The sequence below is a fragment of the Nelumbo lutea genome, chromosome 1 (genome assembly GCF_056320005.1).
Source record: "Nelumbo lutea isolate HS-2025 chromosome 1, American lotus-T2T, whole genome shotgun sequence".
NCBI lineage: Eukaryota > Viridiplantae > Streptophyta > Magnoliopsida > Proteales > Nelumbonaceae > Nelumbo > Nelumbo lutea.
Window position 1 is genome coordinate 133,201,242 of NC_142684.1, and position 17,884 is coordinate 133,219,125.

The window sequence follows — 17,884 nt, forward strand, 5'->3', positions numbered from 1 at the left end:
TCCTACCTTAATTTTCTCTCATGCATATAATGGAGGTATCGCATCTTGCTTCCTATCATGCTCCCATTCAGAATTTGCATTTAGCCTATTTGCACTCCATACATTTACACCATTACAAATAATGAAATTCCACTCCAATACAAACTGAGACAAAAGGAAAACCATAACACCCTTTTGTTATACTAATTATTTTAGAAGGCTAAAGTGGTCTACTCCCTGCAAAAGTAACCTTCCTAGAAGGGACCGGAATCATCACCTCCTTGTCTGTTTCCCCTTGGAGAGAGAGAGAGAAGAGAGAGAGAAAGAGAGCACCTCCACCTTCCCTCACACATATGTTCTATATAAGGACATGGATCATCACAAGTTCGCAACACATCCCCACTATACTCACCAATACCATCTTCCCATTTGCTCATGGCTCCAGCAAAACAACTATCCCTGCTTTTCCTACTCATGCTTGTCTCCTCTCTCCAAATTCAAGCAAGGGAAGGCAAATTCTTCAACAACGTCAAACATTACACCACCGCCACCACCACCAACGGCAAGGAGACCGATGAGCTCCCCAAGAAAGAAGAAACCTTAACAAAAGAGGACGAGGAGCCAAGCTTCACCCAAGAGAACCAAAACGGTTATGGCCTCTACGGTCATGGCTCGGAACAGCTCCCTCCCACCACTGACAACAACGCATACTACACTTCCGGCAACCTCCCAGAGAAGACCACCACCAACGAATACACTGGTGGAAGCTACGAGTACAGGCAGTTCAATAAACGCTACCCAAACAACCATTACAGCAAAAACATTAATGGCTATGACACCAGGCAACAGGGAATGGGTGACACAAGGTTTGCAAACGCAGAATACCTAAACAACAACAACAATGGCTACGAGACCAGGCAACAAGAAATGGATGGAGAGAGATTTGCAGACACGGGCTACCCCAACAACAACAACTACTACATGTACAACAACAATGGGTACGCGACGGAGCAGCAAGGCATGAGCGACACACGGTTCCTAGAGAACGGTAAGTACTTCTACGATGTCAAGAATGGGAACTCTTATCGCGGTGGATACGGAGGGCAGACGGATGGCCGTCGAGGAACGGACGGCCGTGGTGGTTACAACCGTGGAGGAATGGACGGTCGTGGTGGTTACAACCGTAGAGGAACGGACGGCCGTGGTGGTTATAATGGTAACAACAATGGGAACGCATACGAATACAACTCCATGGAAGGATACCAGAACCAGGAGCAATACCAAGAGAGCCAGGATGAGTATGAGCCGTGATTTGGTCCATGATCGGTAACACAGCAGAGATGACATTTCTGTGTTCATGGGTGGTGTTGATTCGTATATAACCCGTGATTCGATCAGCATTTGTTCTTGAAAAAATTATGTTTATGAATGATCGATCAATCTTTTTTTTTTTGTTGTTGTTGTTCCGTAAGTTGTCTTGTATCTGGGTAGCTTTTTTTATGTTTAATTTGTAGACCAAATTAAATGCAGAGAGCTTATGAACATGTGTATTTGGAAAAGAAAGTGTCAATAAATTAATTACTGTATATTATTATAGCTTACAATACATCCTTTCTTTCCAATATTAATGCATTAGAGAGAGCTCCGATGCATGACCAACTCACCGGTATTAATTAAAGAGATTTTTTTTTTCTTACAGTTTGTTTCAATTATCAAGTAAGTGGTGTGGTCCGTCAACCCCCAATCCTATTCCTCTACCTACCCAAAAAGCAGAAAATGTCCTGAAACATTAAAGAATTACACTATATAATAAACTCACCTACTAACTCAATTTTCTTCGTGAATTACGGAGGGAATTGTGCAGAGATTATACCTTTCTTATTTATATTTCCAGTCTGATTAAGCATGTCGATGTTCATAGATAAGAACTTCTGGGTCTGCTATGATCAGTATGAACCATGCATTAATGACCATTCTCATGGTTATCCATCAGCAGCTGAGACCTGATAGATTGACTCCGGTGGAAAGGCATCCCGGGGCCCAACCTGGAGCTATCTCTGCCTTTTCCACTTTTCAGACTGGGCACCAAATTGTTATCCAGATCCAGGCTCTAGCCCCACTGAGAATGTTTTTCTGAAAATGGACCCAGAACTGACCAAATCGTGTGGGACTAATTTTGTACTGTTTGACGACTATCTAACGAATTAGCTGAGTGTTAAATGTTGATAATTTGAGTAACGTGGCAATATAATTCTTCATCCCCCACGCCACCCGGCTGAGTGTTGGCTGTTCAGTTCAACTCTGCAGAAAGATATCAAGTCATCAAGCTGAACCCACTTCTCTACAGACTTTACAAGTGAAACACGCAAGGTTTCCCTGTCAACTATTGCAGGTCAGAATCACAACGGGACCCAGCCGGAGCGACCTGACCTGGCCCGATGTGGTTCCCTTTCTCATGCATATGGGATCTATGCTTTGCTTGCTTATCAAGTTGGCATCCTTCTCTGTGGAGATATCATATTACGAGTTACCTTTTGCTAGCAAAATAACTGCAAACGCACTTATGATGTTGGGATGGGAATAGTAGCACACGGGAAGAAGAATGAGAAGGGAGCACATAGAGATATCATTAGACACTAATCATCACAGCCACTAAGGATTGTTCATCTTTTCATATAGAAATGGATGCATAATCGATGGGTCATGGAGATGTCAATTCCTTCTTGTTTCTAGGTCCATAATTTCTTACCAGCAGTGAGGATCGATCTGGTGATGCCCATTTAGGTAATCGATTACTTGTTATTTCCACGTCACCACCATCATCTAAGTCTTGCCCCAAGCCCAAGTATATGGATCCTGTTTAGTCGTTGTCATTCCGTGTTTTATTAAGTGCCATATCCATTGTTAAATTATTAGCCCTTAAAATCATTGTTTGCAATATTAATTCATGTCCTCTGCCCTCGCTCCACTTGTAATACATCACTTATTCATGATTTTTTATTTTTATACAATGTGATTGAATCATCTTAGTATGTTTAATTTTTTTCTCATTTGTCATCTAATTCAAGCTGCACCCATTTCTTCATCGAAGGGTTTTGAAAATCAGATGGGATCGGACTGTCAGACCTGAAAAATCGAGATTCAATCAGGTAATCGGTCGGTTCCATTTCACCCTAAAACCCTATTTTTAGTCAAAACCATTGATTTGATCAATGACCCGCTGACCCAGGTGATAGAACTGTCCATCCAGACAATAATTTTTTATCATTTTTATTTTTTTCGGATTATTGACCTGTGAACCGGTCTTCAGAATGGTTTCCTGTCAGGTCCGATTTTAAAAACCTTGGTTCATTGAATGAATTCATTTTTGACCTTTATCATTTCTACTTTTTTCTCATTCATCCATCTCAGCATCTCAATTTCTTGTACTCATTTTTTATATATTATTATCTGTTGAAATTCCAACAAAACTTAATTATCAAATTAAGACAGAAAAAAAAAGAAGTGTTAAAAAATAATAATTTACTACAAAAACTATCAAAAACCCAAATCATGATAGCTTATTAGGTCATCAATTAACTGCTTCTACCGTCTGATCTGATCCATGTCTGATAATATTGGTTTGTGAGTTTAAGAAGAACTCTCAACTGATGAGCTAGATAGATTTATTTGAAGAGTCGCATTCAATTTGAACTCATCCCTTGGCTATCTCCCCTCTTGTCACTTGTCAGGGACCCTGCATTGAATTATAGTCTGTGTTTTTTTTTGCCGAGTTCATTTTCCATGTACGTAGAAGAAACTTTTGCAATGCGACCTCCTTTATTTCACGCATGGAAATTAAAGGACTGTACCTAAGTGGTTGCTCGATTGGAGAGATTGGACCATAACTCTAATTAACTCATCACCGACACCCATCAGGCCATCACCCCATCCAAGTTCTCTCTTTCAGAAAATACTTGTAAAACCTCTTCACTTACAGTTATTTCCAACTATGATTCACAGTTTTCACTGTTCACAATCAACGTCATTAGAGGAGGTAAAGAGTAAAAAAACTGACGAAAGATTACATTATTTCCACCAAGTTTTGAAATTCAGGCCACACATCTAATGAGCCCATCACCATAAGAATCACAGTTTCTCACTCAACGTCATTAAACGAGATACAGAGTTGAAATATCTGGGTATTTCTTCTTTAATGCAACTGTACTAGAGATTAAATTATTTCCACTAATTTCTGGAATTCGAGCCACACTTGTAATGAGCATCACTCAATGTTATTAGACGAGGTACAGAATTAAGCTTGTTTGAAAACAGAGCAAAGGAATAAGGCCTTTAGTTAAGCTTGTTTGATCTGGAGTCTGTATTTCTTCTTGGAAGCTACTGGGAAGGTGTCGAGAGATGAGCCAGAGTATATCAAATCTTATGAAGTTATGAGCCCAAAACGCCAGGTATATCAAATTAAATGAGCCCATCCTAAGTGGGCCCACAAAGAGCTCTCATCATCATAAGCTTCTCTTAGTTTTATTATAGCGATTTAAAGGATAGGGATTAGGGATGTCCCCCTTGAGCTGATACTGGAAGTTTCATTTCATGACTGTTTTTGAGCTCGGCACGTTTTTTGGTCTGTAGAAATCTGAGAGACTACTAAGTAATTCATAAAAAACAGTTAATTTGAAAATGAAATTGATATTCAAAAATATGTTGTAAAAAATTCTGAAATCTTAATTTTATATATTTTAGACTTTAAAAAAATATCTGATACATTACATAAATATTTAAAAAATATCCCCAAATTTTTTACTAATGCTCATTTGGCCCGTCTTTTATCATATTACATTTATTTGATGAGCAACTTTTTTCCAAACGTTGTTCCATACTTTGCATAAAGCAGGTCTTTGCTTTTCCAAGATACAGGTACACCATTTTGGATCTCAGCTTTTTTTGGTTCAAATTCACTTAGATTAAATATTCGATAAATTTGAGTTATGCTCGAAAGTTAAAAAATGAAAAATATATATATATATATATATATATATGTGTGTGTTAATTGAACTAGACTGACGAGCTTTTGAGCCAAACCTCTTATTGGACAAGTTTGAGATAGAATCAAATTCGAATGAAGCCTAATCAAACTCGAGCCCTAACAATTAGAGCTCAATTCAATTAAAGAACTAGATTAAATAGTTAGATTCATGAGTCCTAAACAATCAGTTAGGGTTGGCGAATAGGATATTGGTTGGGGCATAAATGTATGCAGGCCCAAATCAACAATTTCTGGACTTGTGACGTTATGGGTAAGTTTGCCAGTGTTTATTTGAAAAATAAGTAATTATGTTAAGGAATGTTTGGTAAAAAAACATTTATTTGAAATAGGGATAGTATAGGTATTTTTAAAATGATACGACAGGCCAAGGCAGGTTAAAAAGGAAATAATCACTTATTGAATAAGTATTTAAAAATAAATCCAAAATTTGAGCTTAATTCATAAATACAAATAAGCATTTATTGATGTAGTCCCAAATAAATATTTATTTGAATAAACGCTTATTTTTAAGCACTTCCAAACTTAACTATAATCATGGATCCCATGATATGAAGACACCTTGGGTGCATTTATATGAACGGTTTAAAAGCTATCAAATATGTGGAAAAAGTAAATTACAAGATGGGGCATTATAAATTTATAACATCAAAAAGGCAAACAACCCATCTCATTTCTTTTTATAAACAGACGACTTAAACCTTTTCCTTTCCCTTTGGTAATTTTTCCTTTTATTTTGCCCTTTGGTGGCAATCTGCTAGGCAGGGCCAAGAATAAAAAAATCTGGAGTCTTTGGGCGATATGATCTAGGCCCGGTCCTTATGTGGGCATCCTGATTGTACCTCTTTCTGTCGTTCTTTCTTGCATATAAGGAAGCTGTAGATTTCAATCAAGCCCCGACCAAAGATGGAGTCATATTCCATTGCCAAGGAATTTTCCTCTTTTGTCCACTTGAGGGGACATAACTTGTTCGCATGTAGGTTTTGTAGGTCTTGTTGACAAAACCACAGGAGTTTAAATCCTTTATCTCAATATGTAGCAAAGGGATCCAAACAAATCAAAGTATTATAATGGCAGCAATGCAAGATCTCAAAACGTCTCCCTCTCATGTATAGGAGTTCACATTTCCGCCCCACAGCACATCTACGCTATGTATCGAAAACATTTCTCAGAATTGGTACTATTATCGGGAGATGTTCTCAATACACAACGGGGATGTGCTGTGAGGCAGCACCTTGTGGGGCGGAGATGTGATCTCCATGTATAGAGGAAGATAATATCATTGTAAGACTATTTGAGACCACCCACCCATTTCTAGAGAGTCATGACCATCCATCATGGTTCAAAGTAACATGGGTTCTATTGTACAATATGCACTAATACATTGTGATATTTTAAACCTTGGACCCACGTGGAAAATAAAATAATCTGATTGATCAATCCGAAAAAATGCTTTTGCTTATACCATCATATGAGCCAAGATGAACACCATGAAGGGGGTGGAAGACAAAGTTTTCACTATAAGATTGGTGGAAATTGAATAATAGCTGAAATATTTCAGCCTAATAAACATTTTATGTGCATTTTACAAAGAAACACAGAGATTTAGTGAAATCCACATGTTTTAAAGCAATGTATAAATGAGAAAAACAATTAAAAAGAAATACTTAAATTAAGAAATAATGTAAATGTCTTACCCATTAATAAAAATAAGAATGGCTCAATGTTATCATCAAAGGACTCTTATTTCATTCTTCCATTTATACCCCTGACATTAAAATATATTTACATCTTATTACATTTTCAGAAATGTATTAATGTAATTTTATTATTTTGAAATAACTGTAATTCCAATAATAATTATTAGTGTAGTTCAATTAATTATTTTTTCAAAATAATTATTACACTAATAATTATTATTGGAATTTTGTTGTAGTAATTAAATAGAGTAATCAATTTAATAAATGTTTTACTATAGTTACAATTTCTTACAATTAATTTTATTACACTAACAATTAAATTGTGTTATTTTCCAGAAAAATTACTAGAAAAATCAATGACTATACAAAATTTTCAAACAATAATTTCTTTATAAATGTCATTTAAAATTAATTAAAAATTATAAATTTGAAAAATAAATTCATCAATTATAACTCCAGGAAAGAGTTGGTGGATTTTGCAAGTTGGCAAACAAAATATCATAATTTTGGAAAATTTGGAGAAGAAAAAAAAAAAATATATATATATATATATATATATATATATATTAATGTAATTTTGGAAAATATCTTTAAAATGTAGTAAATAATTATTAGAATATTTTGGAAATTTGGGAATTTTTATTACATTTGATAGATTTTGGAAAATTATTTAAAAATTGTGTGATTTTTATTTTAAATTATTAAAGATAAAATAGTATTGGTAAAGGGAAATGTTAATTTGAACAAATAATTACAAAAATTATTTCTGTTATTAATATAAATTAGTATAATATTGGAAAAATTTAGAAAAGGAAATTATTAGTTAGCTTCTATTGAACAATAAGAGATAAATTACTGTAATTTTGGAAAATTTTGGAGAAGAAAATAAAAATATATATTAATGTAATTTTGGAAATTTTCTTTAAAATGTATTAAATAATTATCGAAAATTACTGGAATATTTTGGAAATTTGGAAATTTTTATTACATTTGATAGATTTTGGAAAATTATTTAAAAATTGTGTGATTTTCATTTTAAATTATTAAAGATAAATTAGTATTGGTAAAGGAAAACATTAATTTGAAAAAATAATTACACAAATTATTTCTGTTATTAATATAAATTAGTATAATATTGGAAAATTTTAGAAAAGGAAATTATTAATTAACTTCTATTGAACAATAAAAGATAAATTAGTGTAATTTTGAAAAATTTTGGAGAAGAAAATAAAAAATATATTAATGTAATTTTGGAATTTTTCTTTAAGATGTAGTAAATAATTATTGAAAATTATTGGAATATTTTGGAAATTTGGAAATTTTTATTACATTTGATAGATTTTAGAAAATTATTTAAAAATTGTGTGGTTTTCATTTTAAATTATTAAAGATAAATTAGTGTAATTTTGTAAATAATATATTTAAAAAGAAAATAAATTATGTAATATATTTAAAAAATCAATAATTTAGTATATATACTTTTAGAAATTTACTAAGAGCCGACATTCAATATATCCTTTTGATCATTTTTACCAGCAAATTAGACATTGGGTTTTCCCGTGCACCGCACGAGTTCCCTACTAGTATCTTAAAACATAGGAAATAGAAAAAGTGATCAATATCTAAATAATTAAATGGACTCTTAAGGGAATACGAGTTTAGTGAATTAATTAACTACAAGAGATCACAATGCATGCGGAAAAAAAATGCATGATATGGATACTAAAATGCTAAATAATCTGCACTATAAACATGTGTTTTAATTGCTTTAGTACATGAGTGGAATTTAGGCTCTATTACTAGAAGAGCTAGAGACTGACCCAAAATGACTTGGGTGAATATATTACTAATGGATATGACACTAAATAGAGCTAGTGTTTTCAACCTATCATTGATTTGGTCGATTGATTTGTTCAAATTGTCATCTGGTCAAGATTTCAGGTCCAGTTTTAATAAAACTAGTGGATGGTCAAAAACCACTGATTTGGTAAAAAACCATCCAAGTCAGACAGTTGGGTCATTGATCTATTCAACTTGGTGATCGTGTCACAGGTTGCATACTAAATTTTTATGTAAATTTTGCGAGGCCATAACTTTGCACTCTGATGTCTAATGAGGTGATTTCTTTTTTTTTTTTTTTATTTTGGGTAACTTTTCAAGATATATGTGTCCTAATGGGACCCATAGGCATCTTCCCTCCACTATTTTTGCCCAAAAAAGAAACCTTTTTTTGGCATCAAATTGTAATTTTTAATATTTTTATAATTATAAATTTTAAACAGAACTAAAAAACATTAATTGAATATAAAATAATACATATATTATATGTAGAACACACACACACAGACACACACAGACACACACACACACACACACACACACACACATATATATATATATATATTATTGATAAAATATATATTTATACATACTTATACACACATGTATATGCATATATATACATATATGTATAAATTTATGCATTGCTGATGTGGCACAGTCTGACCTGTTTGACCCAGACGGTCAAATTGGTGACCTACGGCCTAGAGGCAAAAATGGTTTGACCTCTAGGTTGATTTTTAAAACACTAAACAGAACAAGTGACATAGCGGGATTTTTTTTTTTTTTTTTGATAAATAAGTTTGATATAACCAACCATATAGTTAGGACAAGGTTTAGATGACATTGATGACGATTCTAACAAAAAAAGAAGACAGTTTCAGAAATTATGCAAGGCATGGGCATAAGGAAACAGTTCAAAGGAGAACGAGGAAAAGTATTGGAGGATTTAGCTAAAGGCCAATTAGCTTATAGCTTGGCAAAATTCTGCCCAAAATTTCCTGAAAGAAGAAATAATGTATTTTAGAACAAAAGAACTTTGCTCGAAGGTCTTGATTGACATGTTTATAGGGACTAAGGAGGGCAATGGGCAATCAGATTATATAGTCCTTGGCCAAAGCTTGAGGCCTTGACGGGAATACTCCAAGGAATTTCATTTATAGCCAGCCCATCATAAGGATTTCTGGTAATAATATTGATTGTGGGCTTCGTTGTACCAAAACTTAGCCCAATTTCCAAATATTGAACTGAACCCAGTATCAAACCACGGTCCACAACCAGTAGGAAACCAGTCCGGATTTCTTACCCACCACAATTCTGTCCACACTTACCCACATAACATTGTAATCGCACATGGGAACACCTCATCCTCTTATATGTTATTATGCACGGGGAGACATTCTCAATGCATAAAGGTTGTGGATAGGTGTGCGTAGAATTCTTGTGGGCAGGAGATCGAGAGTTATAGGGAGTCCGGATTTCCTACCCATGACAACTCTGTCCACACTTACCCATATAACATCGCAGTCATTCATGGGTCTCATTCACTTACATATTATCATGCACAAGGTGATATGGGTAGAGTTCGTGTGTACAGGAGATCCAGATTCGTAGAGAGTCCAGAAATGAGCTGTGGGTAGGGAACACGCTCTTCTTCCAATCACATTCTTCGAAACTAAGCTATAGAGACGAGATGAGCTGCACTTGAAGGCCGTGTTTCAGGGTCATAGAGATAATATATACAGCTGCAAATTAATCAGACCAAAAAAGTATAAAAAGAAAGAGTATCGAAGAACGTATGAACTTTTCAATAAATTATGATAGCAATTTGCTCAGACTGGTGTATATGTATATCAATCACCTATAGCCAAAAAAAAAAAAAAAAAGGGAAATTGTCATCCTTTGAGAGTATGTTTAGAGCAAGGACAAAATCTGTGATCTCAGAAAGACAGGCAACCCGTGAACAGATTATATGATGGTGAAGAGTGTTGAGGCAAAGCAAAAGCATCTGAACAGTCTCTACATGATCAGAACACAAGCACATGAAAGCAACCATTGCATCCACAAACTAACGATCTCTTCAAGATGGAAACCATTATTATGTTCTCAGCACGGCTGTCTTGATTATCTTCACTGTAAACCCTTTTTTCCTTTTGCTCGTCTACATACCAAAATCAGAAACATCCATAGATACCTGCAAATACAAAGTACATTCGGTAATCGGTAGAAAAGAATGAAAAAAAAAAAGGGATAGAAGCAGGCAAGACAAGAATTTTGAGTCTTGAACCAAATTCAGATTTTTATATAGCACTAAAAATTTGTTTGGAGAATGAACATCAAAGCCTCCTACACTTAGGAGTGTCCATGGACTGGTTTTGGGTTGGACCCATCCAAATCAAAATCAAGTTGGGCGGATTTAAATAAGATATATTGAATTGGGCCAGTCCAGACTTAATGATCCAAAGTATTTATTGGATTGGATTAGACCTGGTCTACCCATAATAGAGTTATATTGGACTGGGTCAGATTGAACCAATATCTGGCCCATAAGATAAGAATATAGATGTCAATGGACCAGGTTTGTCCTAGTTGATGCTCTGAGGGGTGGGCCAGTTCTTATGTTGGCTGGTTTGTCCCAGAGAAGATGCAGATCTGAATCCCGCTACCATTGACCTTGGAAAGAGAGTTCTGAGTAAATACCAAAAACAGTGTGGATGCTGTGCTATTAAAAAAAAATGGAATGTGGGGATTCCAGCGATTGACCGGTACCAAAAAAAGTACCAGATTTGGATGGGAACAAATATAAATTAAAATCAATTTGAACTTGACTCGTTTAAAATGGTCCAAAGTATTCATCACATTGGATTGGACCAAATCTGATCCAATTGACACCCTACCTGCACTTATTGTTTTGCTTTGGGTGAATTTGATTTGACAAGACAGAACTTTGTATACTTGTATTTTGGGGCAAGGCAAGCTATACCCTCCTTCGTTATTAAGAACTATGCTTTTGAAAATGATTAAAACACTTAAACATATCCTAAATTTTTCATTAATTGACTGAAACACAACTGAGCAATTCAAAGACTTAAAGATACTTTGTAACTCTTTTAGCCATTTTATTTTCTTTCAGATTTTCAAAAAGAACCAAAAAGATAATAAATCCCAATAAGATTTAGCATTTAGGTATCACAGAATATCACTTCTCCTGCTACCCATTCCCATGTTAATCCCTGTCAATCCACCAGGCCACCAAAAGACAATGCATCTGTTCATTTTTTTTTTCTGGGAAAAATGGAGGCTGAGCAACATCCTCTGATTCCAGCAACTTTTCCCAAAAGATCATGGCAATAGTTGTCGGAGATACCTGTAGAGCGAGAGTATTGAGTTTCTCCAACAGTTATTTTCATGATCTTTTGGGGAAGAGATAGTAGTTAAAAATAAATAGAATTTTGGCAATTATGCGTTATGGTTGCATATATTAATGGGGAAGAGAAACTTTTAGCTAGTGACTGACAAACAGACAAACTATGTCCAATTTGAATTAATTTTGATTTGTTCAATAAAAATAAACAAAGGTTATTCACTTTTCCCCTGGCAAACATGAGGTAGGTAAGGAGCATGAACAAACAATAAGGTTTCATTACTCTCGTATGTTAAAAGGGTAAAATAAGATTTTAAAATTTTTTAGAAGAATTTACATTTAAAGTTCCACCAATCAGGGTTACAATGGGTCAATCCATAAGGTATCTTGAAGTCCTTTTGAAAAATTCAAGATATATTTAAGCCAATTAATGAAAACTTAGAATATATTCAAGTCTTTTATCCTAAAATTTTATGGTGGCCGCCCCTCAATCCGGCTAAAGTTTGGGGATAAAAACAAAAACCTCCCAAGTAAGCAATATCTTCAATAATTGACCTTTTTAATTAGCTTCTACATAAAAACCTAGCCCACTTACAAAGCATATGTTTACAACTGTGGGTGTTTATTGAATAAATAATGTTATATATGTGCCACTTCAGCATTTCCTCCATTATGTGAATTCGTACATATAGTGGCCTGTAAAAGTAGACTTCAGTTTATGTGTGCGCCTACCATTGAGAGAAACTTCATTTTACCGCTTTTCTCAATAGGTAGGCGTTTATTCACTGTTTTGCTGTTGTGACGTTTACTGGCACCTAAGTGTCAATAAACAGGTTCATCATTGTTTTTCTCGGTTTTCTAAACAAATTAAGTACAAAACGTTTAGTAAATAAATGTCCATGGTAACACATACAAAGTTTACCTCTTTAATTAGCTTCATTCTACATCAAAAACTCACCCACTAGAGACAATTCAAATCAGCCCCCTCACAGCGTCCCACAGAATATCCCCACCCTGTATTGGGAACATCTCCCAATGATAATACCAGAAATGATGATATCATCATCGGAAGACGTTTCAATGCACAACAGGGATGTGCTGTGGGATGTTGCCAGGGACAATATTGTGGGGGGCTGATTTGATCTCCACTAGAAAGCTTCCAATAATACAAACTTGTAAAGTTTAGACTTGTGCTACTTCGGGGTACAAGTTGTGGTTTTGTTAAAATTTAAATAAACTCAACCCAAAGATCAAGCCCAAAACAGTATATATATATATATATATATATATGGGAATTTTGGGACTTTGCATTACAATGAAAATTAAATAAATAAAGACCTCCTAGCCCCAACTCCAATTCAAAGCTGGAATAAATGAATTTCTAATAGGAATTGGCTACTATTAAGTGTTTTTTAATGTATGAATATGAAAAATCAATTAAGTATTTTCATGTGAAAAGACATAAAAGGGTAACCAATTTGAGGGGTAATAACTCAAACTGCCCCTATACTTTCTTTTTTAACCCGGCTAAAATGTCACATTCTTTCTAGAAATAGGCTTAGACATACCAGTCAATAAAAATCTTTGCCAAAATACAAGGAAAATGTATAATGAGAAAAAAGCACTTCTCATTAAAGTGTCCAAATGGGAAGCCCATACCAAGCCATTGATTTCGAAAACACCAAAAATCTTTGCTTCTATGCAATTTAAGTTCCAAGCAAATCATGCCATAGATTTCGAAAATACCAATGATCACACCCGGGGTTTAAGTTTCCAAATGTGGCCTTTTTTTTCTTCATTAAAAAAGTAAAAGAAAGAAGTCTTTTCTTCATAGAAATTGATCCGTGGCCCTAGCTTTATATTGGCCGTTTTTGTTACAACTGATCTCTCGATTTTCCTTAATAGAGTTCTTGATAGTTAATGATTTTTGGACCTAGGCAAGATAATGGTATTTTGGGATTTATGTAACTTTTTCGAAAAAACAAATAAAATGTGTCCATGTTTTGTTAGCCCATGGATATATAAGGGCAAAAGGGTCTTTCTATGCCAATATATACGTGAAAGGAGATGACCAAGCCTACTTATAAAAGTAGAGGAAATTTTAGACAATTTCAGAAAGTATGGGAGAAGTTCGAGTAATTCCCCTCTTTTCTGCTTGGTTCACCAATATGGTTTTAGGCTTTTAGCCCCCATAGGCATGAGGTAGACCAAACCTATAGCTAATGGGTTAGTCAAGGTTAATAGAGACTCAAGGGTGAGAATATTGCAAGGTGCATGTAAAGCCCATTAGCCATGCAGAGCCCAATGCATGGTTCCATGAAAATGATTTTTGTGTTTTGTTTTTCTTTGTTTATTTATCTATTTATTTATATGCTATTATATATTATATATTTATATGCTATTAAAGGGTGAGGACAGAACAGGGTGCACTTTCGGTCCAGAGAGCCTATGGTTAGGTGGCTTTGATGTCGCAGCTCCATATTAGAGAGAGAGAGAGATTCATGATTGATCATTGATTATATATAGTGGATCAAGATGAACAAAAATGGAATTGCGAAATACATTAAAAACTAGTTGAGACCTGTGCATAGCTTTGTTAAAAGTAATTGTGGCAAAACTAACCTTGCAACAATCCCAATTGGGTCAAGCGAGAACAAGCCCAATCCAAATATTATTTTTTTATTATGTTTTATTGAATAAATTAGTGTCAATATTAATATTTATTAATTTAAAACTATTTTTTTACACTATTAATTTTACGGAAAAGTATGGATAAGCCCAATGCAGATTTCTAAATTCTACTGCAGATTTATAAACATTCAAAATATCAAAAACCCCCATTCTATACACCAATGTCCGCCCGTGAATTGGCATCAATTCCGAACTGGCACCCACTCCAACTGTACTTTGGGCCTAAAGATTCCTACCCTGGGCTGAACCATCATTCTCCCTTAATTTTATTAATAAATTTATAGTAATATTTAGTTTTATTAATTTTTTACTAAGTTTTATTATTTTATATTAGAATTTTTAATGTTATTATTTTTAAATTGATTTTAAATATTAAAATATATTTATTATTTTTATTAATTATATTTGTAGTTTATTATTATTACTATTATTATTATATTTATTGATTTTATCATTATTTTTAAATGCAATTTTAATGGATACTAAATTATAAAAATTAATTTTAGAACTAATAATTTCTTTCTAATATTTTTTTTTGTTTTATTAATAAACTTGTATTAATTAGAATTAAAATGGATGAAAGCTAAGTAGCGATGATCATGGGGAAAGCCAAGTCAGCTCTAAGCTGGGCTTAGCACATGTTATAAGGCTTGCTCAAACTTCGGCTTGACCTGGGTTCTAGGCCAAAAAATAAGCTCATACCAGTCCTACATGGGCCTGTACTAGGCTTAGCAATTGTAATAAGTGCTATAGCCTAGGCTTGAATAGGGTTGGGCTTAAATTCGAGCCAATGAATTTTTTGTATAAAATAGTAAATATATAAATATATAATAATATTTTATATTATATATCAGATAATATATATAAACATTATTTTATATATTATATGTGCTATAAGTATGTATAAATAATATAAATATGTGCAAGCAATGCAGGGCTCTAGCCAGGCTTGAAGGGTTGGGTCCAAACCCAGCCATATAATTTGTTGTGCTAATACAGGTCCATGCTGAAAATGACCATCCCTAAAGGTATGTGAATTTTAAATTAATAAATTATAGTTAATTAGTTAAGATTAATTAAATTATAGTTAATTATATACTTTATTTATAAATAAAATAATTATCATATTATGTTTTACTAACAATATAGTTAATAAATATAACCTATTAATGAGACTTGATTTTATTATATATGAGTAATATATTATATTTATACTCGAAAAAGTAATTATTACTTCCCTTTAATAGATAACAAGGACCTTTTGAAAACATAACACCCACCTATAACAGAAAACCCAAAAAAAACACACCAATTAGTACATCAAAGGAATTCTAAAAAAATGGGTCATTTAATACTCTCATTAAGTTTCCATTAATCTCTTTTGTTAAGCTAATTGAAAGTTTCACTCGCTAAACAAAGAAGTCTCCATTAGAGAAAAGATATGGAATTCACGTCAGACCATTCCGCTTTAATATATAGAACATTCCGTTTTAATATATACATATAGATATATGAATGAGTTTGAAAGTAGCGTCTTCAAAATCTTCAATAACCCTAAAGTGGCAGCAAATGAGATTTTGATGCTAATTAATTAGTTCAGAACTTTCTTCCAACCAACGCAAGAGATTGCTGATTATTTTATCGTACCATGTAGAAGATGGACGTCATTAAACGTAGAAAAGTTTTGATCATTCCTTTAAAAATTGACCCAGAATCGGAATCGCTTGATTCACCAATTGATTTGCCTGTCTGGTTGGAATGGATCAGTCCATAATGTTTTAAAAATTAAAAAATCAAAATAAAAAGTGTACAAAAACTATTGTCTAGATTAACTTGGTCAGGTTGACAGTTCTTTAAATCAATGGGTCGCTGATCAATTCAATAGTTTCTTGAAAAATAACGATTCAGGGCTGAAAAGGAATCAATACACTCGGTGACTTTCAGGCCGAAAAATATAATGGAAAAGCATGCTATAGCTCATTACAGAATTCTGAAGTTCACTGCAGATTTATAAAAATTCACAATATCAAATACCTCCACCCTATGGACCAATGCCCGCCCATCAATTGGCATCAATTCCATTTGACGCCTACCCCAACTGTACGTTGGGCCTAAGAATTCTGATGCTGGACTGAACCATCATTCCCCCAAAATATAACCATCTAGGTCAACGACGGTTTAAAAGTTTTAGTATAAGATTTCTTCCATTGATCATGAAACATGCTCCTAATTTTCATTGCTATACAGGGTTTTTTTTTTTTTTTTCATTGGATAAGTTTATTTTAAAAACCCAAAGGTTTTTATTGCTTTGAATCCTCCAACAATACAGGAATCAAGAAATGAGGAGCCAAACGTATTGGTTGGAGATTTTGCAAGCAAATTTAAACAAGACATGAACAACATATATTGTCTCCTATAATCAACAATAAAGTGCAAATAATGTAAAACCTTGTATATGATTAGAAGGAGTATAAGTATATTTGTATTATGTATATTTCTAAACATTGTAATCGTATTATGCATATTTGTATTATTTTGTATGTTTTTGCACCATATATATTTGTATTTGTATTCTTTCCAATTAAGCTCAATTTTTGTTCAGTTCACCAATTATGCTCAATTTGGAAGGAGTACAAAATATATATATATCAAGGATTTAGGTATTGATATGATACTCCTGATACGGGGTGTATCGTATTTGTATCCATGATCATGGATACAGGATACGCTATGACTGGATATGTATCCAACAGGTCATGCGTATCAGTACAATACACTTCCGTATCGGGCCGTATCACACCATATCTAATATGGTCCGATACACACCGATATGGAGGTGTATCTATGTCTAGTTTGAAAAAATTGTACATTGAGTACTTTTGGATTGTTTTTCATCTTTAATACAAGTTAAAAAATAGTATTATGAAAACTGAAATAAATAATTTAAGATTTAATTTTTCCAAAAAATTAATAAAAACTAAAAATTATAAAAATAATATATTTCATCTACCTTAGATGATTTATATATTTTATCTTATACATAATTATATGTTAAAAATGAAAACATAGTTATTATTTGAAAAAATAGAGTTATTATATAAAAATACTAAATAAATAAATTTTCACAACAAAATTAGTGGAAAAAAGAAAATTATAATTATAAAAACTGAAACAAATAATTTAAGATTTAAATTTCCCAAAAAATTAAATAAAAAATGAAAATTAAATATAATTTATTTTATCTACCTTAAATGATTTGTTTGTTTTATT

The 17,884-nt window shown here is 33.2% G+C and overlaps 1 protein-coding gene across 1 annotated transcript; it reads left to right on the forward strand.

Moving 5' to 3' along the window:
• The first annotated feature begins 357 nt into the window (after nt 1–357).
• Nucleotides 358–1,575, forward strand: LOC148877674 (uncharacterized). The gene has a single exon (XM_088942290.1). The coding sequence runs from the start codon at nt 415–417 to the stop codon at nt 1,288–1,290; it is 876 nt and encodes a 291-aa protein (XP_088798416.1). The 5' UTR covers nt 358–414; the 3' UTR covers nt 1,291–1,575.
• Nucleotides 1,576–17,884: the final 16,309 nt, after the last annotated feature.

What these genes read in the sequence shown, in the direction of transcription:
- LOC148877674 (XM_088942290.1), top strand. Translation starts at nt 415, where the DNA reads ATGGCTCCAGCAAAACAACTATCCCTGCTTTTCCTACTCATGCTTGTC.